General features: G+C 41.7%; 1 protein-coding gene across 1 annotated transcript; it reads right to left on the reverse strand.

Annotated features, from left to right (window-relative positions):
* Positions 1 to 26,991, reverse strand: chkb (choline kinase beta). The gene is made up of 11 exons (XM_043713909.1): positions 26,336 to 26,991; positions 17,156 to 17,264; positions 14,390 to 14,503; positions 12,994 to 13,127; positions 10,767 to 10,871; positions 9,584 to 9,642; positions 6,920 to 7,007; positions 6,318 to 6,426; positions 4,633 to 4,739; positions 3,152 to 3,233; positions 1 to 915 (listed from the first exon to the last, which is right to left on the reverse strand). The coding sequence occupies exons 1-11, from the start codon at positions 26,650 to 26,652 to the stop codon at positions 859 to 861; spliced, it is 1,281 nt and encodes a 426-aa protein (XP_043569844.1). The 5' UTR covers positions 26,653 to 26,991; the 3' UTR covers positions 1 to 858.
* Positions 26,992 to 27,906: the final 915 nt, after the last annotated feature.

A 27,906-nucleotide genomic window follows, 5' to 3' on the forward strand; every position in this document is an offset into this window, starting at 1 on the left:
GGAGAGGAATATACTGTAAGAAATGAGAAAGGTATTGATGGGGAGAAAATATGCAGGAATAATTCTGGCCTTGCCAGTAATTTGTATATCCTGTGATCAAATTTAAAAAAAAGTAAAGAATGACCGCTTTGCTCCAATGTCAGTAAATGGAAATATACCCATATCACTCACTTCATTTATTCACCGAACCAAGTTAGTCCATCAAACTGAGTCAAACCATAAATTTACCCCTGCAGTGAATGGCAGAGCAGGCTCAGTGGGTTGAATGACCAACTTCTGCTCTCACATCTTAGTTCATTAGATCATAAGAATGTAAGTCCAGTTATTTTACCAATGCCAACATGTTCTGCAAGAGTTACCATTAGCTTTTAGTTCAAGCGTTCACCTCCCCTTTACCCTCCCAAGCACAAATAGACATCCTTCATTTGTTAGCCCAGACAAATGTCAGTGGAGTACTTGGTCTGAACTTCTCTTAACTAGCATTTCCTGCAGAACAGGCCTCCAGACAGCAGTCTATTTCCACTGTTTGTATACACTAAGGAAAAAATTGAACCTACCCTGATAAATATCCACAGAACACAGGCCTTTCAACAAAGATCACCCTAGCTTGTACAGCCTGTTAGCACAATGACTTGACATATGAACTACCGGCAGTCTAAAGAATGTTCATTAATCTCAACACTTGATTAGAATAGTGAATTATAGGTCAGTCTGTGACACAAACAGTCAAAACATGGATAAATGTTAAATGGTCAGGAAGCAATACTGTGATTGTAAACACATAGTATTATTTTTAAAAGAAAAAAAACGAACATCTTAAAATCAAGTAAAAGGTTTGAGTGTTATTCCCATCTGGAGTTACGCAAATATTCTTTTCTGTTCAAAGTAGGCTTCCAGTCTGTAAAGGGCATAATCCTGGAAACACACAAAGAGATTTCATTTCAACACCTCACATTACACAGTGTACAAACACAATGACAGCAAGTGGTGAACTGTACTTAGTTGGTCCACTATACATTGGCATGTTTGTAATACTAAACCATATTGTGGGGGAGTAACTGCTCTTCATTTTGGAAAAAAATGAACCCCAGTATTGCACTAAAACATTACAGCCTTCATTCTCAGTCTATTCAAAGATAGGTATCTCAGCTGGATTACAAATTGGCTTCAGTCATCCATTAGACGGTGAACATTCAGATAGAGTAGATGAAACTACCAGGACTTCCTCCTTAGGATCCAGTGAGCCCTGCTGGAAATGATTCATCGCATGCACACAGTAAAGGAGGATGAACAATATTCACTTGGTATCAAAGACCGGTGCACCCTCACCAGGACAGCAGGATACTGGGGAAATAGTTCCAGATTTGTTTAAAATTCGAAATTCAAGACTCGTAATTACTTGACTGCACTCTTCTCAAAGGAATTAACAGTAAGGGTAGATCTGAGGTGGAGTTTGACTGTGGAGACACTGTAGGGGGAATGGACTATGTTCTTGGACTATTAATCTTGTGGGACAGTAACAGCTAGAAAATTAGGACAAAAAGCTTCAACCCATCTCCCGGACTCCACTGCCATCTTAGGGCCAAGCGAAACATGCATTTGTCAGTGAACATCGAAAGCAAACTTGAAGCATTGTTTCGTAGCAGATATGGCAACAGCACACGCAGTCTAACTGACTCAGCAAAGTCCTCTTCACTATCATGAGGACTTGTGCCAAACGTGGGAGGGCTGTTGCACAGAGTAGCGAGCCAACAATGACAACCATTCTTACAATCAGTTGCCAGACAATTCTGTAGACGGTCCATCATAGGAAATTTCTCATCACACTGGCAAATCAGACTCACCAAAAAAAGTGGTACAATATTAAACAGTCAGGAAGGAACTAGCATACCTCGAGACAAGTTGTTCCAGTACAGCTACTGCATAGGCATCTACCAGAAAAGTAGAAATTACCCAGACTCACTATCCATAAGTAGGCAAATCCATTCTAACCAATCATTTCATCACTATGCTCAATCAGCAAAGTGCTGGAAAGTGTTGTCAACAGTGCTGTCAAACAGCACACAATGTTAAACTCAGCTTCTTCTAGGACAACTCCAGGGTCAGCTCCCAATCTCATTCCAACCTGGGTGCAAACAGTCAGAGTTGAAATCCAGAGATGAGTCAAGACAATAAGCCCTTAACAACAAGGCAACATTTGCGAATGAGGAATCAAGGCACATTTGCAAAATTTAAGGCAATAGAGATTGAGCAAAAATTGACCAGTGGCATATCCAGCAAAAGAATGTTAGTTGTGGCTATTTGTCACCTCAGCACAATTATCAATTTCTTCAATCACCTTCCCATCAGTAAAAAGCAAGATATTCATAGATGACTGCACAATCTTCAGTACTACCTGCAGCTCCTCAGAAACTGAAGCAGTGTATGCCATACAGAACAAAACTTTACATTTTAACTGAGGAGTTTATTCAACTTAAATGACAAAATTAACTACCTATTGGCACGGAATGTCATTACCAGCAAATTCCCCATCTTCAGACATTTAATGTACAAGCCACAAATCCTGTGGCAAAAAAAGTTGATCAGAGGATGGGTATCGTGCAGAGTAACTCAATTCCTAACTCACTAAAGCATCACCATGTCCACAAGGCAGAAGTGGAGTGTATGATTAAATTTGCAACTTGTTCGAAGGTGTGCAGTTTCAAACAAACTTGACATCAGATAGGACTTCACTGACATCTGTATTCTTCAACAGTATACAGTGGCTTCTGTGCACACTATACAAAACACACAGCAGCAATTCATGAAGGCTTCTTTTACAGCACTATTTCAACCCATAACTTCTACAATCTAAAAGAATAAAGCCTGAGGTATACAGGAATACCGTCTTGCTAATTTATTCAAATCGACACATCGTTGTTTCATGTGCACTGGATCCAAACCCTGGAACTCCTTTCTGAGCAACATTTTGGGCATACCACAGATTGTAGCAGGTCAAGAATTCTCATCAGCATCTTGTCACAGGCAATAGGGATGGGAAATCAGCAGTTTAATAGTAAAGTCTACACCCCATCAACAAACTTAAAACACACAAATTTGGTACAACAGCAAATTCAGGAGAATGATAAAAACTGAAGGAGAGGCAACTCACCAGATAACCAAATTCAATAGTGGAAATCTTCGCCTGTAAAATAGCCCAGAGTGCCCATAGGTAATGAGAGGCAAGGGCATACCTTTAAAAGCAAAATCTCAGTTAGTCTATTTGAGCAAAACAAGAACGAGTGAAGAAACAAGTGGTGGGATAGGACTGAATAGAATGAGCCCAGAAATACGATAAGCAACGTGAATGTGGAAAGAGATTGGAGAAGTAATGAGAATGATAAGAAAAAACAGGAAACAAAAACTATTCCTCATTTCAGTTCAGTGAAATTAAAGTAGGAATTTTCTGCAGGCAATACTTGGCCCAGGGGTATCTCTGACTCGTGTGTGCACATTGTTACACCTGACTGGAGTACTCAACTAGAAATCAAGCCCCATCATTCCTAGAGTTGGACAAAAGCTTAAAGACTTTTAGCAAGTATACAAGAGTTCTCCAATATGCCCCCAACTTTCAGACAAAGCTTGACAAAACATGGATCGGGAGTTTCTGGATGTAACAAGAATGACTATTTATTACACACACCTTTTGGTTCCACTTCATCTGCAAACTAATCTATTACTACTGCAACAAGCAGATGTTCAAACAGTACTCAAGTGTCAGCTAGCTTGTTTTTAAGTGCAAACTTTCAACTATCCTTCATTTTTAAATAATTTCTTTACCCAATTCAGTCCATAATCAAAAATTTCCAAAAATGAAAATATGGTCTTTACATTATCTTTTTGCCCCTCTACTTCACTTTCATTCTCTAAGACATACCCCTATACTTATTGCTTTGACCAAGCTATCAGTCAGTTAACTTTGTCTTGTGGCTGTCATCTAATTCTTATAGTGTTCCTGTGAAATGCCCTGGGACATTTTATGACATTCATTGCACTACACAAAAATTGCTGCGGTTGTGAAATGTCACCAGAAAGCCGAGGACAGGAGAAGGAACATTTCAGTGTAGGCACTTGAATCACCACACCTTGATACTGTGGCAGTGAAATTAGTTTTCAATTGTTTGCTAAATTGCTTGAGCAGAAAAGGTAGGTCATTGGCCTTCTCCTACATCATACACTTATGGTTTGGACAGCACTTTAAGTATCAAAAGAATTTGAGTAAACTCACTATTTTATACTCAATGTGAGTTAGTCCAAACACAGCATGTCTCAATTACCCTTGTGTGTAATCCTTCCACCACCCCAAATAGCAGTATATCTATGACTCAATGCAGGGCCACAAATGCCAGTTAGTCATGGTTTTGCGCCACTGAATTGAATCCGACCAGTAAACTGCCACCCAGGCTCACAAAAATCTTTACAGACGACATCTTTAACTTCCCAGAGCAAGTTACCATTTGTACCTACCCAGTGGTAAATGCCCAGTGTCCAACTTTCAGGTTTCTAGCAGTTAAACTTTGCTTACTGTCTCTATATTCTTTTATTCCCAACTCATGTTCCTAGCCAACCACTCAAACCAAAATCAACATATACCTGTTAATCTCAATGATCATCTCCTCTTCAATCTTTGTTTGGTCGTCGTGAATAGAGTCTCCCTTATTGCCAGTATATTCAGATAGGTAGTGGCGGATAAAGTGAAGCTGTGGAGAAAACAGTAAGTACAGTGAAAGCTTTATAGAATCTTTTACAAAATCTCTTGAAAGAAAAGCATTTCTCCTAGCATCTGAGCCACTGATCCCCAAACAATTACTTTATTTAAAAAAAACAATCCAGTTATCACATTTAACACTGTTTATTTTGTAAGGCACAAGACACCTTAGGGTTATGAAAAGATCCATATAAATGCAAGATATTTCTTTGAGCTGGAAGATCAAAGAGTGAAGAGTAACAAAGAGGAATCACATTGATCTGACTGCACCATAATATTTTCCCAAATGAACAGGTCATTTACAGTAAGAGTCCACAGAGTGAATCACACTCCATCCGTTCAGTTCAACCAGAGTAATGGGTCCTCGGCAGAGCACAAAATGAACTAACAAGATTGACAAGATTTGAAATGGCAACCGTGTCAACCACAAATTAAAGCAAAATTCGCAAGTTAGTCAAAAACTGACACTGACAGGAAACTAAGGTTAATTGTCAACAGTGGCTCTATGATTGAAAAGCTGTTTACATTAAAGTTATTCAAATGTCTTGGTTTTTGCAGCAAATCAATTTAGACTTAAAATGTAGGGTTTGCACTAAAAAAAAAACAGACTGCAGAAAGCTATCAATAGTGTGTTTTGGTTCAAAGAAATAGCAAATGTCAATTGCATTTAAAATACAGTGTAAAGACATTCAGAGAATTGATGTGTATGGTGGGCCAGCAAACCAAGCAAGGGAATACAAAATTAAAGGCAGGACACTGACATGTAGCACTGGGAGTCTTTATTCACAGATGCCTGAAGATAACAGGACAAGTGAATAAGGAGCTTAAGCTATATTAGTTTCATTATTAGCTGAGGCGTTGAACAAGTACAGACAGATGACAATGCTAGAAATCTTTAGCACAATAGCTAGGCCAGAGCTAGCGTACTGCAAACAGTTGCCCTCACCATATTAACAAAACAACATAATTGCATGGTTCTACACTAAAAGAACTTTAGCCAAACAAAAAACAAAGCAAAGATAGACTAGGGTTGGGTTGGTTTCTTTAGAACTGGAGTGGCTGCTGGAGACTTGGCAAGATTTGTAAAATGCTAAGGAGGCTAGGTAGATTAGATAGGAACAACCACTTTCCCAAATCAGGGAGATCACTAACTAGAGGCACAATTGTTAAAAACAAAATTCGTAGAAATCTTAGAGGGGGATAAACAAGAAACTGGGAAGATGGCAGAGGCAGAAAAGCTAATTGCATTTAAAAAGCACTTGGATATGCTTGTGATGCTCGAGATGACAAAGGAGAGCTGGAAGGCTCACATCACCTAAAAGAGACAATTGTCAATTGACATCCTTCTACAAGAAATTTGCATGATACTCAGATTCAAGGATCCAACTGTCTTCAGCATTTTATCAGAAAGCAATGATCTTTCTTAGATTATGGAACAGTTCCAATACTCAAATATACCACATCTGAGTCCTCTATGTAATGTTCAGGATTGAGATGACAGGATACTCCTGGCACACACACGGGCACAGGTCCTCATTTCAACTACATTCTACAAACTCTAGTTCTCTACCTGTTGCTGTCGATTGGGGTATTTCTCCATACTGGCTTTGAAGAATGGCCACTGATCATAAGTATAGTCGTACATCCACTCACAAAAGTGGTTTCCAATATCGAAACCCCTGCAAACAAGCATAAGATTTAGTAAAACCAGCTGCCCACTCATCCAAGGCACCAACTATAACTCCAAAAGACAGACTTCACACCTCCTCATCCCTTCCCCTCCTTCCCAGATCCAACCCTTCCATGACATCCTAGCCAACATCAACTGTTAAAAGGTGATTTTGGGTGTGATCATAAGGGTAGCATTGGTTGTGTAACCCTCTTTGATACCAGGAGTAGTCCGCTCATATCCTCTGGGAGACTGGCTCGACATAACATGTCAAAGTGTAGTGGAGATTGCAAGTACTCATTTTTGCAGTATTTTAAGCTTACACTTAATCCTCAGATCTGTAGGGTCTCTGGACTTGCCCAAGCAGAAAAAGTGCACTATAAACTTTGCATTAACAAGTAACAACTCAAACAGCTCGCACTGAAATTTGACATGGTGTCAGATCCTAACAAGGTCCAGACATCTAACTTCAAAAGCAGCATAACCCCAGGGACAGTCATTACCTGTAGTTATAACTGCTGTACTCAAAATCAATCAGCATCAGTTGCTCAGTGGATGAGGGGTCTCTGTCTGCCAAAAGTAGAATGTTGCCTGAAAAAGAGGAGCTCATCAACACCAGAGGAAGGAAAGATTCAAACCAACAGAATGAAGACCTCATGCTCGAAATATCAACTCTCCCGCACCTCATACTGCCTGACCGGCTGTGCTTTTCCAGCATCTGCAGTCCTCACTTTCTCCAAGGGAGGAAGGGGGTGAGTGCTGAAACAGGGGCCAGGAGAGAACAGCTGCAAATCCTCAAAGGCAGGAAACGGCAGCAGAGCCAGTAAGTGGACCAGCATGTGAATATCTCTGCATTTGTCAAATATTGCATGTCACTCCAATGGAGAATGGCAGCTACATAGAGATCAATGGGAGCTCTGTTGAATGCGAAATTGATGATCCAGCAGAGACATTGCAACTCCGTGTCTAGAGAACAATTGAAATATTTCAGGTAATTCACTAGCATCACTGATCTCAATTACCCCAAAGCTGAATGACAAGGTTATGATACTAGCAGACTGCTTTCTTGCCATTTCCTGTCAACGAGCTCTTCCAGAAGGTCAGAGGTTCCAGTCAATACGAAACGGTCTCTGCACATCTGCTGGGAAGACCCAAGTGGTTGATCATGCTGCTCATGGCTCAATCTTTTTAACTGGCATTTAAGTTACCTCAACTGTCATCCCACCACCTTTGGAGGGATGCGTCAAAGTGCACTCAGCATTTGATATTTAAACATTTTTGAATTTTCTGCACTAGCTACAGGAATGTGCAACAATGACAGGTGATAGAACTGCTAAAAGAGAATGAAATGACACATGCATCTGTCGCAGAGTAAACTTTTGCAAAACCCAACTTTAAATAAAACTGCTAATCACTTCCTTTCTTCCTCTGCATTTGAATACAGCATTAAAAGATGCAATGCAATTCACAAAACAAAGACGTAGGACAAGAGACAGACCATCCTCAGGATTTCTCAACCTAACAGCCTGTGAAGAAATCCAGATGGTGAAACTGCAACCTGCATTCCAACTTTGTTGCCTGATAATGTAGGATTATAGTTAGCTTTGATGTAGTTGGGGCTCAGGAAATATTTGAACCTCCACACATTCATATATTTATTGTATATTGAATCACTGTTAGGCATTTGACATGGTTCCTCATGAGACTGGTTAGCAAGGTTAGATCACAGAATACAGGGAAAACTCACCATCTGGATACAGAACTGGCTTGAAGGTAGAAGATAGGGGTACAGTGGAGGGTTGCTTTTCAGACTGGAAGCCTGTGACCTGCAGAGTACTATAAGAATCAGTGCTGGGACCACTGCTTTTTGTCACATGTATGATATGGATGTGAACAGAAGAGACAGGATCAGTACGTTTGCAGATAATACCAAAAATGGAGACATAGTGGACAGTGAAGCAGGTTACCTCAAAGTACAATGGGATCTTGATCATAATGGGCAAATGGGCAGATGGAGTTTAATTTAGATACATGAGGTGCTGCATTTTGGAAAGGCAAATCAGGGCAGGACTTAATGGTGAGATCCTGGGGAGTGCTGCTGAACAAAGATCTTGGAGTGCAGGTTCATAGTTCCTGGAAAGTGCAGTCCCAGGTAGACAGGTCATGAAGTAGCCATTTGTTTTGCTTGCTTTTAATGGTCAGAGTATAGGAGTTGGTAAATCTTGCTGCAGTTGTACAGGACACTGGTTAGGCCAATTTTGGAATACAGCATACAATTCTGGTCTCCCTCCTAAAGGAAAGATGTCATGAAACTTTAAAGAGTTCAGAAAAACTTTAGGGATGCTGCCAGAATTGGCAGGCTAGAGCTATGGTAAGAGGCCAAATAGGCAGGGAGTATTATACCAGGAGTATTGAAGGCTGTGGGACGACATTAGAGGTCTGTAAAATAATGATGTGAGAACAGGATGAATAGACAAGGTATTTTCCCTAAGGGTAGGGGCATCCAAAATTGGAGGGCATGGTGTAAGGTATGGGGAAAGATTTAAAATGGACTTAAGAGGCAGGTTTTTCCATGAACCACCCTCTGAGTATATGGAATAAGCTGCCAGATAAAGTGGTAGAGGCTGGTATAATACCTGAAAGACATCTGGATGGGTATATGAATACAAGGGTTGAGAGAGATAGGAGCCAAATACTGGTAAATGGGACTACATTTATTCAGGACATTTGGTCGACATGGATGATCTGGACCGAAGGGTATATTTCCATGCTCTAGGACTACTAACTGTGCAACATTAATTTTTGTTTATTTAAAACTTGGCCTTTATTCTTGTACATCCCTGCAAACTCATGTTTTGATTACTTTTAAAGTTATTTCAGTTCATACCCAGATCATAAGAAATTTGGCATCTGTTGTAGGATCATAAACTAATTTCTTTGGCTTGTATTCTCATCTAAAATCTCAAGGCCATGTCCGAACTCTCAGACCTTTGATCAACAGTAGCCACCTTCTTCTACTACATTGGCGTTGAGTAACTTCCCTCATTAATACAGACAGCTTGTGGATGCCTCACAGCCCTCCAGACAGTGGCCAGAGAAATCTGCTCCTTGTCTCTACTGGTTAAAACTTAGGCCTTGGGCTTGTTTCCTACACAGTTCTTTCTTACCTTCCTGGACATCATTGTGACAAAAAACTACAGGTGACCAAGTGGCTTCTAGCAGTGACCTGAAAAAAAAAAGAGAAAACACCAAACTGGTAATGAATGCAAATCCACTGGGTTTAAAAGTGCATAACAGTAAAAGAAGAAACAGAGGTATTTCACAATTAAAAGAATGCACTTTCTTCCTTTTCCAACACAAACTAAAGCTCTGTCAACTAACTGGGAACTACCAAGCTGTTACATTAGTTGTGGGTATGTTTGTGGAGCTGGAAGGTTGATGCGCAGACATTTCGTCCCCTGTCTAGATGACATCTTTAGTGCTATGGAATCTCCTTTAAAGCCTCACAGGAAGCTCCAAAGCACTGAAGATGTCACCTAGACAGGGACAAACGTCTAAACATCAACCGCCCAGCTCTGTGAACATACCCACAACTATATAGCAACTGGTATCTGAGCTACAAATGTTTGCACAAACCTTGAACTTTCAAGACGTACTTGTACATTACACTAATATTGAACATGTAAAAGATACATATCAAATATCATCTAAAGTATTACATCGTTCTGGACATGACACGATGGGATGGATGCGAATGAATCGGAACGTGCACTCAGCTACTTACAAGACTGGTTCTAGCTATGAGAAACTTGGAGTATAAGAATAGATTGAAGTTGGGAGCTCTCAGAAAAAGGTAAGGAGATCTGAATAGGTTTTAAAAATGAGTGGGCTCTATAGAATACTGATTCAGAGATGCCAGCATTGGACTGGGGAGTACAATTTTAAAAAGCAGCACTCCGAAAGCTAGTGCTTCCAAATAAACCTCTATAGAGTAGATAGGGAGAAACTGTTCCATTTATGAAAGGAACACGAAGAAAGAATGGACGCAATGCGATTTTGAAAAGCAGTGAGGCTGATACACAAACTTTTTTTCTCCACTCAGCAAGTAGCTTGGCCTGGAATGCACCACCTGAAAATGGTCAGGGCAGGTTCAATTGTGGGCATTGGGCCATTACTTGGGATAAAGATACTGTGTATGGGAATGGGGATAAGGCAGGAGACTGGCACTACTTAATGCTCATTTCAGAAGCCAGTGCAAACAGGAGTCTGATAGCCTCCTTCTACACTAAGACTTGTGATTTGGCAACTGTCCAGTGGCAAGTGGTGACTCACTAGCGATTATTTTCTTACCTTAAGTTTGCTAACTCCGCTGGCAGGTTGAAACTTTTCAGCTTGTTGAACTTTTTCACATGCGTCTCTCTGGTGAAAGTCAACCCCATTATCTGTTTGAGATACCTTCAGCATGGAGGCAAGATATCCTTCATTAAAAACACATCTAAATCAGATATTAAGAGCAATGGAGCACTCTTGATTGGATGCTGGTGTTGTGTGCGGCATCAGTTAGCCATTACTTAATCAGCAGAAGTAATATTTGAAAAGCTTTAATTTTAAACAAGAAAAAATGTTCACAGGACTAATAGTGCTTAAAGATAGAAATACAGCTGCTCGGAATGAAGAAAAGGTTAAAAAACAAACAGCAATTAGCCATGGCGAGTTGGGTATTCAGCTAGAATATTCAGACTACAGGCTAGGATGGGCAGTCTCCCACTTGGGTAACAATTTCATGGTAGCACACAGGACTATCTGAAGTGGAGGGAAGTCAAAGTCAGGATATCAAATTGCACACTGCGGGTGTGACTCAGGTCAAAACACAGTTGTCACACCAAGGACGATTAGTGAGAGGACAGGATAGGGAAACGCAATCTAGTCACAATTCAGCTCTGCATTTCAGAACCATTAAGCAGCGATTATGTGGCAAATTTTGATTGGATGGCTCGTGTCTTTTTGAAAATATGCCCAATGTCCATCATGTTCGACAAATTAAAAAAAACTCACTTCCAGAAAGAGTTGCCACAATCAAAGCAGCAAATTTATAGCAACTAACAGACTATTTGGGGAGTCCCATTTAAGTTAACCAGACACATTCGGAAAGGATCTGCAACTATTTCGACAATGCCATTTGAATGTTGTGATCTCTCATTTTCAAAATCAGCTGATTGCACCTCATTGCAGAAAGGACCAGGTACTGAGTAAACTAAGATAGTGCTGGGTTAGATGGTCATGAGAAGGAAAGTTACAAAAGAAAACTCAAAGGAATAGCTTTGGTAGGGGAGGGGACCAACCACTTGCTATTTCGACTTGCAAGTGACAGGCAGAAAGTTTGAATTTGTACTAGAAGAGAAAAGGAGGAATATTTCACATGAACTTGAAATTATGGGATCAATTCTCTGAAAGGTATTACATAAACTTGAGAGAAAATCTTAAGGATGGGGTAACTGTTGTAAAATGAGCATCAAGAACAGTCCTAATGTGGAATCAGTACCAGCCCTGACTGGCTGTATGGCCTCCCCTTCTACTCTTAAAGACAGGATTAATCAGGTTAGACATTCCCAGCGGGCCACTGCAACAAAAACTCAGTCAATGGAAGTTTACAGAACTAGAATGTAAAACTTATCAAAAACAAATCAAAATATTGTTACCCTGGTGTTGATGCACCCTGGCCCATCGAAGTAGCCATCAGATCTTGGCCTCCCCTTCTATGCTGTGATTTTGTTCACGATTTGCATGGCTCTTAATGAAGAGAAAAACAACTTGTCCCACAATGACCACTGTCAAGAATCACTGCCCTTCAGACAAGCAGAGTTCTGCTGTCTGCAATGAAGACAAATAGCCACAGTTCAACATTTGCTACAAATCAGTAGCGCTTGATCCAAATTTCAGTGTAGATAACAGCTGTGGCAGTGTTCGCAGAATTCTTGCCTCAAGTGGAATTGTGGCACAAGACCCCTCCAGTACAGCAGAGAATCTGGGTTGTCCTTGCAGTGCAATACCGCACAGACACTTGTGTGATGGATCCCTTTGATCAAAGACTGACCAGTACGTGGGGAGATGGGCAGTAGTGAGTTAGGAAGAAACAAAAAGAACGTCACAGGAATACAACTATATTTTTGGAGTAGAATCACAAAGACATACACCTGCAAGAGGGGTGGGGTGCCATGAAGGGTGGAGATGGAGTGCAAGCAAACATCACCTCAGTCCTTCATTTTGAAGATCAACTAAAATGGCTGTTGGAAATCTCTAAACCAGAGATGAGTACAGCGGAGTGTTGGGTAGGGAAGAGATGAAAGTGAGATTTCCATCAGACAAGATAGTAAGTAGATCTACATTCAGAACAGCTCATGAACACATTTAAACACAGTCACCCTGGATTAATCCACCCAGATAGTGTGGACACTGTTTGGATACGCTAAATGCATAGCTTAACCTCTTGGTGAAAGAAAAATCAGATTAACTTGGGCAGTTCAATAGCCCAAACTAAAATCTGTTCTAGCCCCGTCTCAGATTCTCTCTACTGTACCTGTCCATCGTTTCAAACAGCCACTTTGGTTCTTTGTTGAACGGCATGACCATTCCATGGAATCGAGACATCTTCACAGCAATCTCTGCGGAAAAATCCGGAAATGCCAACTCTTCAGTCAGCAGCCGACGGCTCTGGTCACAGACATTTGGAGGAAGATGCTAGTTAAATATTTGCAGCCTTTTAACATGTCCCTAATGGAGCTCTCCTCCACATTTCTATACTTGGACATTCCCTGGGATGGAGTATATATTTTGGCTGGGATTGGGTGCAAGAGGGATAGGAAGGCAAATTTGACTTCAGTTTGTTAGACAGCCATAGAATCAGAGCTGTACAACATGGAAATGGATGCTTTGGTCTGACTCATCCAGTGTAAGATCAGTTAGCTAGGTGAATTCATCAAGTATCACATCAGTCTGGTCACATAACTGCATTGCAATCAAAAAAACAAAATTAGTTTTTACATCAGGGCTAAGGTAGCTACAGGGAATCTGAGATACCCTTACTTCAAAGCACTATCCAATAATCAAATAGCAAACAAGCATAGATGCCGATTAAGGGGTAATGGGGATGACGAGATTATTCCTGTCACAATCAAGTTACGAGTTGTGGTCACTAACCCAATACACCTGATCAGAATACCAGATGGTAATATGCTCAGTAACAGTTCCATGCTTTCAAAGTAAGATCAGAAAATGTGATAGCGAGTGGCAGGACATGGGTGGAGGATAGCCAAGATAAACAAGTAACCATGCTGTCACATACTAAAGTGTGGGAGAAATCTCAGATTGCAATAATAGTGCCTCTAACAACAAAGTGACACCAGTTATCCAAAAAATTAATCTGGATGCAAGTACAAACATCTTGATCCTCAACTAATGTCCTATCCTACAAGTAGATTGTCCTTACTTTCTATGAGAAATATTTGACAAACACAGGGAACCAGATAGCTTTAATCCACTGCCCTGAAGAGCTTTCAACCTCATTGTGTTTCAAAATGCCAAATGGACGCAGTGTAATAAACATATTCTCCCACTAAGCACTAACGACCAAAAAGTGGGAAGAAGGAAGACGACAAGCCCCATTCACATTGGAGCATGGCTTGGTGTGTTGAAATGGACAAGGAGAGAAAACTGGTTGTAGGCAAGATCCAAGGAAGAAATAGGCAAGCTTCAAAACCTTTACTAAATAAACTCCAGTGTATCAACATCCACCAACTCCAAGGACATGCATCATCAAGCCTACTTACATCAATTAGTTTGTCAAACCCTCTAACATTAAACACATTCCTAAGAGAGCTTCATGGATACAGAATTCATGCACATGGTTGAAAACACATTTCAAAGCAATAAGAGATTCAACCCAATGTGACATAGAAGAAAAGTAAAGTTCATACTGGAATGTACTGTTCCAGACGCCCCTGTGGAAATACTCCATACAATCTTGGTCCCAAGGCACGTTCTGCCAAAACAGCAAACATCACACTTTCCAATATCAGAGAATCCACACCCTACAAAAAACAAAAGCAAAGTCAGGTTAATCATTATACCAATAATAATAATAATATTCTAAGTGCTTTTCAAAGCAGGATATTTTTAATTCCTGATAAAAGCTTACTTTAGCTACATCTGATCTGAGCACACAGTTTGTAATTACATTCAGTTTCAGAAACCCTGGACTAAATAAACAAACAGGCAGTGCTTTCACAAACCACCTAGAAATATGGATATATATCATGTGAGGAGAGCTTGTTTGCATAGCACATCTGTATTAATATTGGTCACTTTGGCCAGCGGCTTGGAATTATGCCAACTACAGCCTGCATTCAAACAAGCATCCACCATTTTAGAAGGGATACACATTAATGCTCCAGGAACTCAGAATTACACTGTCATTCTCATCTCTCTAGCCCACAGATGCAAATTTAAAAATGTTTTCCAGTTACTAAGATGACTAAATACACAATCTGTATTAGGTTTTAAAACAAGATCAATCAGGTTTCTCAAAATAACTTCTGGTTTATGAAACCAAAAACTTAACCAATTATTGCATAAAAGTTGAGTAACAAAAAGTCAAATACAGAAATATAAATGCAATTCCTCCAAATATCCCCTAAAAACACAAGTGCACACAGTCTTCAGGAAAAGAGAAAATATGCTTTTGCAGAGATTGACTTTGAAAAAAACAACTTAGTTTTGCTTGAAGGATAAAACACAAAATGTTCGAAAGTTTGTGGCACTAATGTTCTAGTATTTGTGAAGCACAACATACAGTTGTCTGTGATGTGCCATATGCAGAGATTGTTCAGGAAATACAATCCTAGATTTTCCTTTAAGCACTCTTCCAAAATGAAAAGAAAAAGGCATTTCACCTTAAACTCAAATTTTTTTCAGAAATGGAAGATTAACAACAGGACAATTTGTTTTTGGTAGACCTACCTACATCTCAGCTTGTTCTTAGCAGGCTACCCTTCACTGAACCAGGATTAAGAGAACTAGAACCTTCCTAGCCAGTGCTTTAAAAAAACAAATACCTGCGGTTGACTGCAAAGCACAGAATTATCACCTGCTATCTGATGTGTCAATAAGGAAACTTTGGTTAACAAAATTCTCCAATGCCCATAGTGAATTTCAAAGTATTTCCCCACAGGGATGCTCCCAGTGAAATCTACGCATTGGGAACTCTGCAGCTCAAACCCTTTTCCAAGCTTTAAAGAACTGACAAGTAGCCAAAATATACACAAGATAGAGAAGCAGGAAGTTAGCTGTGGAGTTACTATTTGCATACAAAGCACCATATGAAAGTGTTGTTTTTAAGAGGGAGGGGCAGCTGGAAAGCAGATGTATCCTTTTCTGATGAAAGATCACTAAGGTTCTCAGACTAGTTGTAGGGGAGGATTTAAGGAGGGTGCTAGTGGTAAGAGTAGCTAGAGAGCTATAGAAAGCTGATCATAATCTGAAAGCTATGGCATTTAGCATGGACATAACATTAAATGGTACTGGCTTGCCAATGTTTTGACAATAGAATGCGATCAGTCATCGGCATACAGTAATTTTTTAAACAAACCTCGGCTGGTGCTGACATTTCAACAGAATCTGAATGGACACTAAGATATTAATTCTTAACAAGTGACAATACGTAGCGAGGAGAAAGAACATTAAGGTATCCCCACTTGAGATAAACATTGTTCTCTAGTGCAAAGAAGCAAACACCTTAAGTGGGGGAATAGAACTAATTCAATATCTGAATCTGTTTAGAATTGCTTCGAATTCTATGAACCACAAGTGGAGCACAATGAATTGGCAATTCAAATGAGGTCCTTATTGCTAGCAAATTAAAGATTCCCACAGTAACCAGGTGTTATTGTGAGTATACACAGTTTGGGAAGTTAGTATATCAATCATCAGGGATAATTTTGAACTTCAGAAGCAAAAAAAGCTCAATTCTGCTGCATTAACAGGAGCCCACTCATATTCAAACGTTTGAAATTTAGCCTAATGAAAAATACTTCCTAGAAACTTTCCGTGGACAGGATGGCAACTCCACCCGGAGGCAAGTAATTATCAGTCAAGTCTAATTAAATCTTGGATCTTTCTCCATAGGAATTATTTTCATTAAGACTCCGCTTTTTGTCAGTATCTTGGAATATCTTGACACTTCTCATCAATGGTGGTCTCCAGCCGGTCTCTTCTCTCGTCCTGGTTCATGTGACATTTGGTGGCATGCTTTTCTCAAAACTCTATCATTCTCATTACACCTGGATACCAGAGGTTTATTCTCTAGCAACTGCCTTCTGCTGCCTCCAATCACCTGGGAGCATCCTCTCCACCACCCTGGAGCACCCTACAGGGTCTTGTGGGCTCCCCTTTTATAGCCAGAGCGCAGTGGTTCTGGATATTGAAGCAGAACAGTATATAGCCAGTCCCATTGACCTGGACAGTCCTGCTCTTTAAATGCTTAAAAGGCAATGTAAACAAGCCCAGAACAAAAAACATATGGCTGCAAATGCTGCCCTGCATCCCTTCTAGAACAAGGGCTTGTAAATCTGCAGTGAATTGGCGTAATCTTGAAATGAAAAACAAACTACGGAATGGAAAACATACCAAGCAACATATTAAAACTTTGCGATAGTTGGCATCTTTCTTGGATTAATTGCACTCACCTGCAAGATGGCTCCATAAACACGCAGTAGAACCTGGCGAGGTTCATCCCCAACACTTAACACATGGTCCGGCAATGCGCAGAGGTACAAAAGATTACTCAGACCCCCACTAGAGACAGAAAGAGGAATCAGGTTGTAAGGCAGAGAGACTAAGATGATTAAACGTTTGGAACAGTTTCAGAGGTTTCCCTAACATGGCACATTCTTTCTATGGAGCAGTCAACTTACTCACTGTCCGATACAGTGTGGTAATTGTTATGCTGCACGATCCTGTTACTTCAAATCCCACTCTAACATGATGCAAATTTGAACTGTTAAAGATATCTGTATTAAAAGGCGAGCAATAATTAGTGCTCACAATGAAACCCTACATTAGTCAACATTTTCTGAAGCTTGCAAGTACTGGCTGACTGAAGACAATCAACCTGCTGCTCACTGCATGGTCAACAAAATGTTTTGTTTGCTATTGTCTGCCAGATATCAAGATGGAAGGGTGGCACGGTGGCTCAGTGATTAGTACTGCTGCCTCAGCACCAGGGTCCCAGGTTCGATTCCAGCCTCAGGTGACTGTCTGTGTGGAGTTTGTGCATTCTCCGTGTCTGCCTGGGTTTCCTCCGGGTGCTCTGGTACTCCCCCACAGTCCAGGTCAGGTGAATTGGCCATGCTAAATTGCCCATAATGTTAGGTGCATTAGTCAGAGGGAAATGGGTCTGGGTGGGTTACTCTACGGAGGGTCGGTATGGACTGGTTGGGCCGAAGGGCCTGTTTCCCCACTCTAGGGAATCTAATGTAAACTAATAAAATGTATTTGGCATCACAACAATACTGAACATTATCTAAATGGTGGACACTGTTTCTGCTGAACAACTTATTAATCTAGACAGTGTCAAAAATTCTCCTGGAAACCAATTTATAATCAATACACCTCACAGACTATAAACTCAAAATATTAATAGAATCTTGTTTTACTTAGGCAAATGAAATTAGTTTTATATTGTACTTTTTAAAAAATAAAACCACTGGGAGAAAGGTGTCAAAAAGATTGCCAATGCACTCCCTTAGCAGCACCCTGATCATTTGGAGTCTATTTGCCTGGTTTAAGAATGAAGATTGACAGTTAATTATTCCTATTTCCTTCCCATGCCAATGATGGCCATCTGATGTGTACCATCTTATAAGAATTGGTGTCCCTTTATTTACATCTGCTCGTGTACAAGCCCCGTTGAGTTCAATGTGAAAAGTTGATTTCTTGTTACCCCTTTAAGGAGGATCATCAACGAGACGACCAACTTTGGTTCAGCAAACCAGAGTTCATTCCAAAAGGAGCATTATAGTACACTTAAACCTAAAGCCATACCTGTTCTGCATTTGCGCAATTCTGTTAAGTAGCATACTTAGAAATCATCACTTCCACAACTTGTTCAGTACTGCCACATCAGTCATAAATGTTGTTGATGAATTAAAGTAGTGACAAGGCAAAGAGGTTCAATCTCTACTTATTTTCAAAATGACTATAGAGGACCCCTTATTGATACCATTAAAAATGTACCAGCTCACTTTTGCCTATTAAGTTAATTTATAATTGTGCCCACTCTGCAAGTTTATTAATGTCTTTGTATACTTTATCATGGCAGGCCTCAATATTAATTACATTACCAATTTGGTGTGGCCTGCAAATTTTTCTATAAAGGGTACTCAAAACAGCAGTTAACACTGCTAACTATAGCCTCTGCAGAGTTTGCAAAAGTTCATTACTTCCTTAGTCCTGTACTGTCTCCATTTGGAACCAGCGAATGTAACTTGTCTTCAATGCCTCTACTGCAGAAATGCAAGTGCGATGCTACACTGTCAACACTAAGTGGCCTGCAGTTGTCGGTAATATTCTCTCTCAAACAAGCAACTACTTCCTACTCCTTCATGTGTTATCCTATCCAGGGATGATTATAAAATTGTCAAAAATCATGTTATCTTCAGACTTATTCCCCAGACGATGCGGCCAGAACTAATTCGCCATGTTCTAGATTAGAGTGATGCTGGAAAAGCACAGCAGTTCTGGCAGCATCCGAGGAGCAGGAAAATCAACATTTCGGGCAAGAGCCCTTCATTAGGAATAGAGGGGGCCCTTTGCAGTTCTGAGAGTGTGGGGCCCTCAGCTGTGGCAGGGCAGACTGTAGAGAGGTTAGGTGCCGGCGCATTGCTGCGAGTGTGGAGCGGAGGATCTTGAAGGAGAACCGTTGCTGGTGTTTTTGAATCTGTAGTCTGAACCGTTTGTCCTGTTTGGATCCGAACTCTGCTGGTTTAAAGGTGGTCCGTAGTCCGTGTGGGATGAGTTGGTTACAGAGCCAGGCACTGAGGAAGCAAGTGCGGCTATGGTAGCGAGTCTGCTTCAGGGAAGAGGAAATGACCTGGGAGTTGCAGTGAGAGAGGAACTCCCTGAGATCCTTATAGAGAGAGGAGGAAAACTTCTTCAAGGCAGGCATCCTTGCAAGAGGATTCGCAGTACAGTTAAAATCAACTAGGTAAAAACAAGGACTGCAGATACTGGAAACCAGATTCTAGATTAGAGTGGTGCTGGAAAAGCACAGCAGTTGAGGCAGCATCCGAGGAGCAGGAAAATTAACGTTTCGGGGAAAAGCCCTTCGCTCTATTCCTGATGAAGGGCTTTTGCCCAAAACGTCGATTTTCCTGCTCCTCAGATGCTGCCTGAAACTGCTATGCTTTTCCAGCACCATTCTAATATAGAATCTGGTTTCCAGTATCTGCAGTCCTAATTCTTCATGTATTTGATGAATTGATTCCCTTTTATAGCTTATTTCATGAGCTGTTCCATACCTAGAATGAGTAATGATTTGCTGTCATCACATATATCACAGTTACTAATATGGCTCTCAGCAGCTAATCCTGTAACTCCTGTTTTTAACTGATAGTTAAAGAATAATGGAAGTTACTTCAGGTGACCTCAGCTACAGTACCAACATAGTAACTTCCTTTAGTCACTCTACATTATCACATTCCTTTGCAATACCCTTAATATTAAATATCGCTACCATACCATCAGCCAATGCAAATAGCTCCCTTCCTTCTGAGTGACTGACTTTAATCTTGCACAATTCTTTGGCTGTTAACTTTTTTAAAAGCCTCGCTTAGGCAAATGTGCTACTATTGAACTGAGTCAAGAAGTTCATGGTTCAAGCACTTCACAAAGGACTTTGTTTAAGACTAACAGCTGAACCATCTATGAACAGAACATTAAACAACGTCTCTCCACTTAGGTGGTTGCAAAAGACCCCCCGGTGCTTCTGGAGAAGATAGGAGTGTGAAGTTGCTGTATTAGTTGCATTGAAAGGCAAAGTTCATTTATAAAAAGTCATTAAAATAGCTGAAAGGTTTTAAGAATGTGTCATGCATTTAGGGCAAGCAAACCTTAGCAGGACTTATACACTTAACGGTAAAGTCCTAGGGAGTGTTGCTGAACAAAGATCTTGGAGTGCAGGTTCATAGCTCCTTGAAAGTAGAGTCACAGGTAGTTTCCATAGTGAAGGCAGCGTTTTGTATGCTTTCCTTTATTGGTCAGAGTACTGCATTTAGAAGTTAGGAGGTCATGTTGTGGCTGTACAGGACAGTGGTTAGGCCACTTTTGGAATATTGCGTGCAATTCTGGTCTCCTTCCTATCGGAAAGATGTTGTGAAACTTGAAAGGGTTCAGAAAAGATTTACAAGGATGTTGCCAGGGTTGGAGGATTTGAGCTACAGGGAGAGGCTGAACAGGCTGGGGCTGTTTCCCTGGAATGTCAGAGGCTAAGGGGTAACCTTATAAAATCATGAGGGATGTGGATAGGATAAATAGACACAGTCTCTTCCTTGGGGTGGGGGAGTCCAAAACTAGATGTTTAGGGTGAGAATGGAAAGATACGAGAGACCTAAGGGGCAACCTTTTCCACAGAGGGTGGCAAGTGTATGGAATAAGCTGCCAGAGGAAGTGGTGGAGGCTGGTACAATTGCAACATTTAAAAGGTGCCCTGATGGATATATGAATAGGAAGGATTTGGAGGCATGTGTGCCAGGTACAGGCAGGTGGGACTAGACTGGGTTGGGATCTGGTCAGCATGACCAGTTGAACCGAAGGGACTGTTTCCATGTTGTACATTTCTGACTCCTTCATAAAAGACACTACATAAATGCAGGTTATTTCCATTTCTAGAAATATTGAAAGTACACAAATTAGCATGACAGGATTTTCATTCACACTTCCTCCATTAATCCAATAACTTCAACACAATGCTACATGCTTAAATAACATGCCTGCAAGGTAGTGAATGACTACAAGCAACAGTATGCATTTAGTAAGGTTTTTACAGTTTTAATATCTTAAAATGTCATTTCCTAGATGATAGCAATGAGTTATTCACCCTGCAAGCAATATTATTGGAGTGCACAATTGAAAGATTCCCACCTCCATTCCTGCTCTCTGCCATGATGATGGTAGGACACGATATTTAGCAATTGATGCTTAAAATGGAACAATGCCATCTGGCAAAGAGTGCAAGTTGAGCTGGTGAAAGTTGAACTGTATCCCAGTACAGTGTCAGTCTATCCTGTATAGGAGAATGAATGAAGGGGCCAAGAAATACCACTGATGTTTTTTCCAAAGAGCACTTTCAGGTGGCAAAAGCTTCAACGAATGGCATAAAACAGCAAGTTCAGCTAGCTCAAAGCAGGTGAGATCAGGGATCATACCCAGCAAAATCTCAATAATTTGTGAAAATAAATGGCGGGTTTAAAGTAATCACTATGCTCTGTAGGGCTAAAGTTTATTGAGCCCAAGAAACACTCAGATGGCCTGTGATATTACAAGGGTAGCACTAATCAGTCCATCAATACATCTGCAAACTCCAAAGGGTACTTGGGCAGGTCCCCAAATATAATCTGCACTGTAACCCAAACACAATCAATTTGGTTAATCTGCATCGTATACTTTGGAAAAGCTTTCAAATGCATGTTAACATTGTTTAAGAGCCTAACATTTAGTGCTAAACACCAGCACTCCAGTTCCCAAATTCAAACAATACATTCTGAAAGGCAGTACACAGGATTACCACAATTTACCCAATTGTTTTCTGAAATTGCATGTGCCCAGAATCCCTCCGACTGGAACCTGACAGCAACAGGGGAATGGAATTGTTTTTGTTGAAATGCAACAATATACCTGTTATTCTGAAAACTTACATTGCAGGGGTGCAGTAAGTAGCGAAGGTTGGAGTAGTTTTTTCAACAAGCACATCTAGGTGCTGCCCCTTATCCAAAAATAGGTCAAGCTTTGATATGTATACTAACATTACCCACATCTTCAATATTCTCCTCCTGTCTCTTTAACATCTGTCATGAAATACTATACGGAACGAGAAGTTTTCTCCAAATAAATAGTAGGACCAAAGTTTCGGCCTCAAGTGCATCCATCTGCCTGTTCCAATGCAGAATAGACAAAGCACAAATAAGAGTGGCCTTTCAGTCTAACTATTACTCTTGCACTGCAACTCAAAATCCCTATCCAACTTCTCGATACCTTATGTAAAAACTTCACACTTTGTCCCCATTGATGTACAGAAACTATTGTAGACAATCAGTTTGAACTCCTGCATCCTGGCATCAGCCTACAAATTGCATCCACAAGCTACTAAACATTCTCTAGTCCTGGTGGTTTAACTTCAAATTGAAACCAGGGTTAAACTTTCCATTCCGATTTAAGAAAAAAAAAGGATTTCTCCGAAGGGTTTTGTGACTAAGCAAATCCTTAAATGTTTCACAGCCAGTTAAGGCCAGTCTCAAGGTGGTCAGTGCTTGCACACACAATCTTTCAAACATTCGTGCTGTTTTCATGTAGTTTATAGATTATGCCACAGCTGCTCACTGGGACATAACTCCTCTTCAATCAGTGATGTTTAATCTCAGCCAAGAATAGACAGGACCTTGTCTCAGCTATATGGCAGCAGCCAGAACTGATTAGGCTTTGCTCTTAAATCTGTCATGAAGCTCAAGTCCATGGACTCCAACTCAGAGGAAAGAAAGACTGTCTCTCCAAGATCCCCACTTTCTGGCTTCATTTCAATTTTGAAGAGCTGGAATTTGCGACTTCATAACTCAGTGTTTCAGCAATCATGGTGTACCCTTAAAACCTCTCCCTAGGCTATGAGCATTGAAGTGCTGGGACTTTAGTTATTTAGATGTTTATGACTTTGGTGAAAACGCATGCAATGTTTTGGCATTTGCTGATGATACAAAGCTAAATGAAAATGTGAACTGTGAAGAGGACACAGAGGTTGCAAAGGAAAGGAAAATCGACTAGTTAAGTGACTAGGCAGCAAAATGGCAGAAGGAGATGTTGGAAGTGCATGGTTAGTCAGTAGAGTTGTGACAACAGAAAAACAGAACACTTATTGAAAAGTATATTTGTCAACACTGGTGTTCAGGGAAACTTGGTAATCAGACAATGAATGTAAAATTAACATGGATATAGCAAACAATTCAGAACCGAGATACAACATACAAATTATGCATAGTAGGCTATTCAATGAGGACATTGAAGGCCAGAACAGAGACTTTTGGTTTAACATGGAATCAAACAGCTGAGCGGGAAAGGAGAGTTCAAGTCTCAGATCAAATTGAATGGGGGCATAGCAGGCTTGACAGGCAGGTGATCTACTTATGCATCCATGTCGTCTTGAAACATTCTTGAGTTCAGCTGCTTCAACTTTGCTGTGCCATTTAACAAGATCATGGCTTCAGCCTAAAATGGTGCAGTGGTACTGTCCCTGTCTGAACCAGGACAGCCAGGTAAAAAATCCACTCCAGAGAAAAGTAACAATATCCGATTATAAAATGTCACTAAGGGTCTCCACTCCACTTTCCTACTTACCCAGATAGCCTTTGGCTCCCTCATTAAAGGCAGAGGTAGTTGGATTTTTGGCTAAAGATTTCAATGATCCTGTCTCCAACATTCCCTGGGGAAAAATATCCCAAAGACTCATGAGCCTCAGAAAAAAGATTCGCCTCACTGCAGTGTTAAATAAACCATCTTATTTTTAAAATGTCTGATATCCCATTCTCTTTCACAAGAAGACTGGAACACTGATTTTGTCGCAAGGGGATTAGAGCATACCAATAAAGGTTGCAAAAGTGAGAACTGCAGATGCTGGAGAGTAGAGTCAAGAGTGTGGTAGTGGAAAGCACAGCAGGTCAGGCATCAAACGAGGAGCAGAGAGTCAACATTTCAGGCAAAAGCCCTTCATCAGGACGGCTACAGTTATATACGGCTTAGGCAAGGCTAAGCCTGGAATACAACACGTACGTTCCTGAAAGTGGAGACAGAAGCTATTTGCATTGGAAGCAGTATTGCAAAGATTGTTATGATTGGTCCTTCAGAAAAGGCTGCTGGTCTATGAAGGGTGCGCAAACGGGACATAAGTTTTTTTGGAGTTTAGAATTAGGGGAAATCGTTGAAACACAAGATTCTGAAGAAGCTCAATGTAAAGTTTGTATTTACTGGCAAGGAAACCCAAACAGAGAGTGCAAGGTGATTACCATCCTGGACTGAGATTAGGAGAAATTTCTTAAATGCCATGAATCTACAGAATTCTCCATACCAAAAGGGTTGTAGATACTTCATCACCGAAGAGATGCAAAAAGACAGAACTTTAGTTTTAAAACAGAAATTGCTCAGCAGGTCTGGCAGCACCCAAGAGAAAGAGTTAACATTTAGGGTCCAGTGACATGTCCTCTGTTTGATTTACAGCATCTGCAGTTCTTTGTGTTCATTTAAGAAATTAACTTCTCAAAACAACAGGATAGGGAACAGCAAAGTGAAGTTACAGTCCAAAAATCAGCCATGATCAAACTGAAAGGCAGGAAAAACTTGACAAATTACGTTACTTTCTCACCATGAGATCATGATGATTGACATCGCAAAGTCCTTTACAATCAATAAGTGCAGTACTGTTCTAATGCAGTTACTCTGTACACAGCTAGACCCCAGAAACAGCACCATGATAAACATTCCCTATCATGGTGTTGTTTGGGGAATAAATATTGGCCGTTTCAGAAGAAAACAGCTATGTTCTTCAAAATAGGGCCTAACTTTAACATCCCATCAAAAAGAAAACAGTTCCAGCAAAGTAGCATTCCAAACACTACTGGAATAGCAGCCTTGATTTTTGGATTTAGTTTGGACTTTAACCCAGAACCTGTGACTCAGAGGTATCTTCAAGTTGAGCCACAGATGGCAGTGACAATAGTAGCAATAAATATTATGGGAAAATAATCAGCCTCTGTAGGGAATAGGCACGACAACAAGAATGAGGTTGAACCGGTTGACGCTGCACTCAACAGAAACTTCCAGGCCCCATGCAGTTGAAACTATACTATCATTAGGCCACCATTTACAGGATGACCTGGAGTTGGCTGGTAAGAATTCTATCATCTGAATTCAGTTACTCATTATCCAAGAGAAAGGAAAAAACAAGTGAGACACTGGAATTCAGTGTGTAGCTTGCCAAATGGAGTGTTCAGAAGCAAATTCACTTTGGCAAAAAAAAAGAGATTTGCTTCATTTAGACAGAAGGTTAAAAGCCAGACCGAATGCTAAAAGGTTCATTTGTTCCTTGTGGTCTTACCTTGGATTGGTCCAAGGTCAAGTCTCACACATTTATGGGGAAAAAACAAGGGTTAACAATTCAAGGCCAGTGACCCTTACTCAACGCTTAAGTTTTGTTTGAAAGATGCCGAATCAATTCCTGTTCCTTAAAAGAGTACACGACTCAACACTTAACAATAGTTAGAAAAAAATATTTAGAACTTATTGGCCTCTACATCAAGAATGGGACCGCGAGGCGCCGTTTTACTCAATAGCGAATCAAAATTGTACCTAATCGAGAGCGTTTATTAGGGTGCAATGGAGGGGAGTGTTAACAGTTTCCCCTAACAGGCTCTGGAGACATTTCATGGGACACCAGGTACCCCACGTTGAAAATACCCATTTCAATCCCGAAGGTGCCAACCCCACCCTGCAAGGATGTACTGTGCCTTACCCCCATCATGCGCACTTCGGGAAGGCCCTGTGATGTCTTACTTTGGCAAAAAGCGGTGCAGAAGAAAAACAGGGAATGGACAAAGGGCAGACTCTCTCACCTGATCACCGAGATCTGGAACTCCTCCACTGAGATCAGCTTCCAGGAGCCAGCCAGGAACTCCTTGCACCAGGTGTAGGACTGCAGCTTGACTTCCCAGTCCACCTCCTCACTGCGGCCACCCCGGTACTGCTCGGCCTCGGAATCCTCGTAGTCCTCCTCCTCCGCCTCCTCCTCGTCCCCGTTGGTGCCGGGCTCCTCCCCGCGGGGACTGGGGTTCGCCGAGCGGTCTCTCGCCCCGATGGCGCGCAGGCGGTGAGGCTCCGGGGCCACCGCATTGCGGGCGCCGTCTCCCTTACACAGACCCTCGGCCTCCATCTTCTCCGTGTCGCCGGGAGCGGCAATGGCGGGGGCGGGCGAAGACACAAGACCAGGCCACTGGCGGACAACCGTAAGATTACAGAAACCTCACTAAAACTCGAGGACTCCCACGTCTCGCCACAATATGATTACATCGAATATTAAAAGTCGGCCGATAAAAATACCATCCTCTCGCCCGCTTAAAGGACCACCGCCTTTAAGAGGTCTCCGACCGCCTACTTCAAACCGGGCATCGAGCGTGTGGCCGACGGAAGAAGGCGCAGGGCCTCAGGCCAGGCCCAGCGTTCCACACTGCGGCAGCGGCTGACGCCCAAGCGGAACGTGCGGGATGTTAGCGCAGACTCAAGCCCCACCACCATCCCCAAGGCCCCCCGCCCGGTCCACCGATAGCAAGGCCCCGCCCACCACGCCCTCAATATAAGGCGAGACGGCAGAGGGCGGGCACAAAGGCTGACTGACAGCCGCCGTACGCAAATCAGACGCCGTCCCACCCCCACCGACGTGCGCGGCGGAGCCGCCGGTGATTGGATGACCTCGCCGCCAGCGGGCGGTCTGGATTGATTGGCTGGATTGCCCGCGCCAATCAGGTGCGGCGTGGACAATGCCACTGAAGGGGCGGGGACAGCTCAGCTAGACCAATGGGGACGCGCGCTATGCCAGGCAGCGCCGTTCTGTTGGCTCAGCAACGACGGTGAGTGTGAGTGACAGTGGTATTGACCGATCGACGGTGCGCACAGCGGGAAAGGGACGGGGATCGCTCATTTTATTGATGGTTGCCACAGAGGATGTCCGCGGAAGCCGGGACGGGTGAAATGTCGCGATCACTGATTGGACATCCTGATATTGATTGACAGGCGTCCGACAAATGGCAGGCGTGAGTGAAAAAGGGCGCGAAGCGGTGGCTGACTACAAGTGGATGTGTTTTTAACCTGGAATGGTTGGTAGGCTCTGAGGTAATACAAGGTAAAAACAATGACTGCAGATGCTGAAACCAGATTCTGGATCAGTGGTGCTGGAAGAGCACAGCAATTCAGGCAGCATCCGAGGACAGGCAAAATCGACGTTTCGGGCAAAAGCCCTTCATCAGGAATAAAGGCAGAGAGCCTGAAGTGTGGAGAGACTCCCTGAGATTCTTGTAGAGAGAAGAGGAAAACTTCTTCAAGGCAGGCATCCTTGCAAGAGGATTCGCAGTAGGGTTAAAATCAACGAGGTAAAAACAATGACTGCAGATGCCGGAAACCAGATTCTGGA

The sequence above is a fragment of the Chiloscyllium plagiosum genome, chromosome 23 (assembly GCF_004010195.1).
Source record: "Chiloscyllium plagiosum isolate BGI_BamShark_2017 chromosome 23, ASM401019v2, whole genome shotgun sequence".
In the NCBI taxonomy this organism is placed as follows: domain Eukaryota; kingdom Metazoa; phylum Chordata; class Chondrichthyes; order Orectolobiformes; family Hemiscylliidae; genus Chiloscyllium; species Chiloscyllium plagiosum.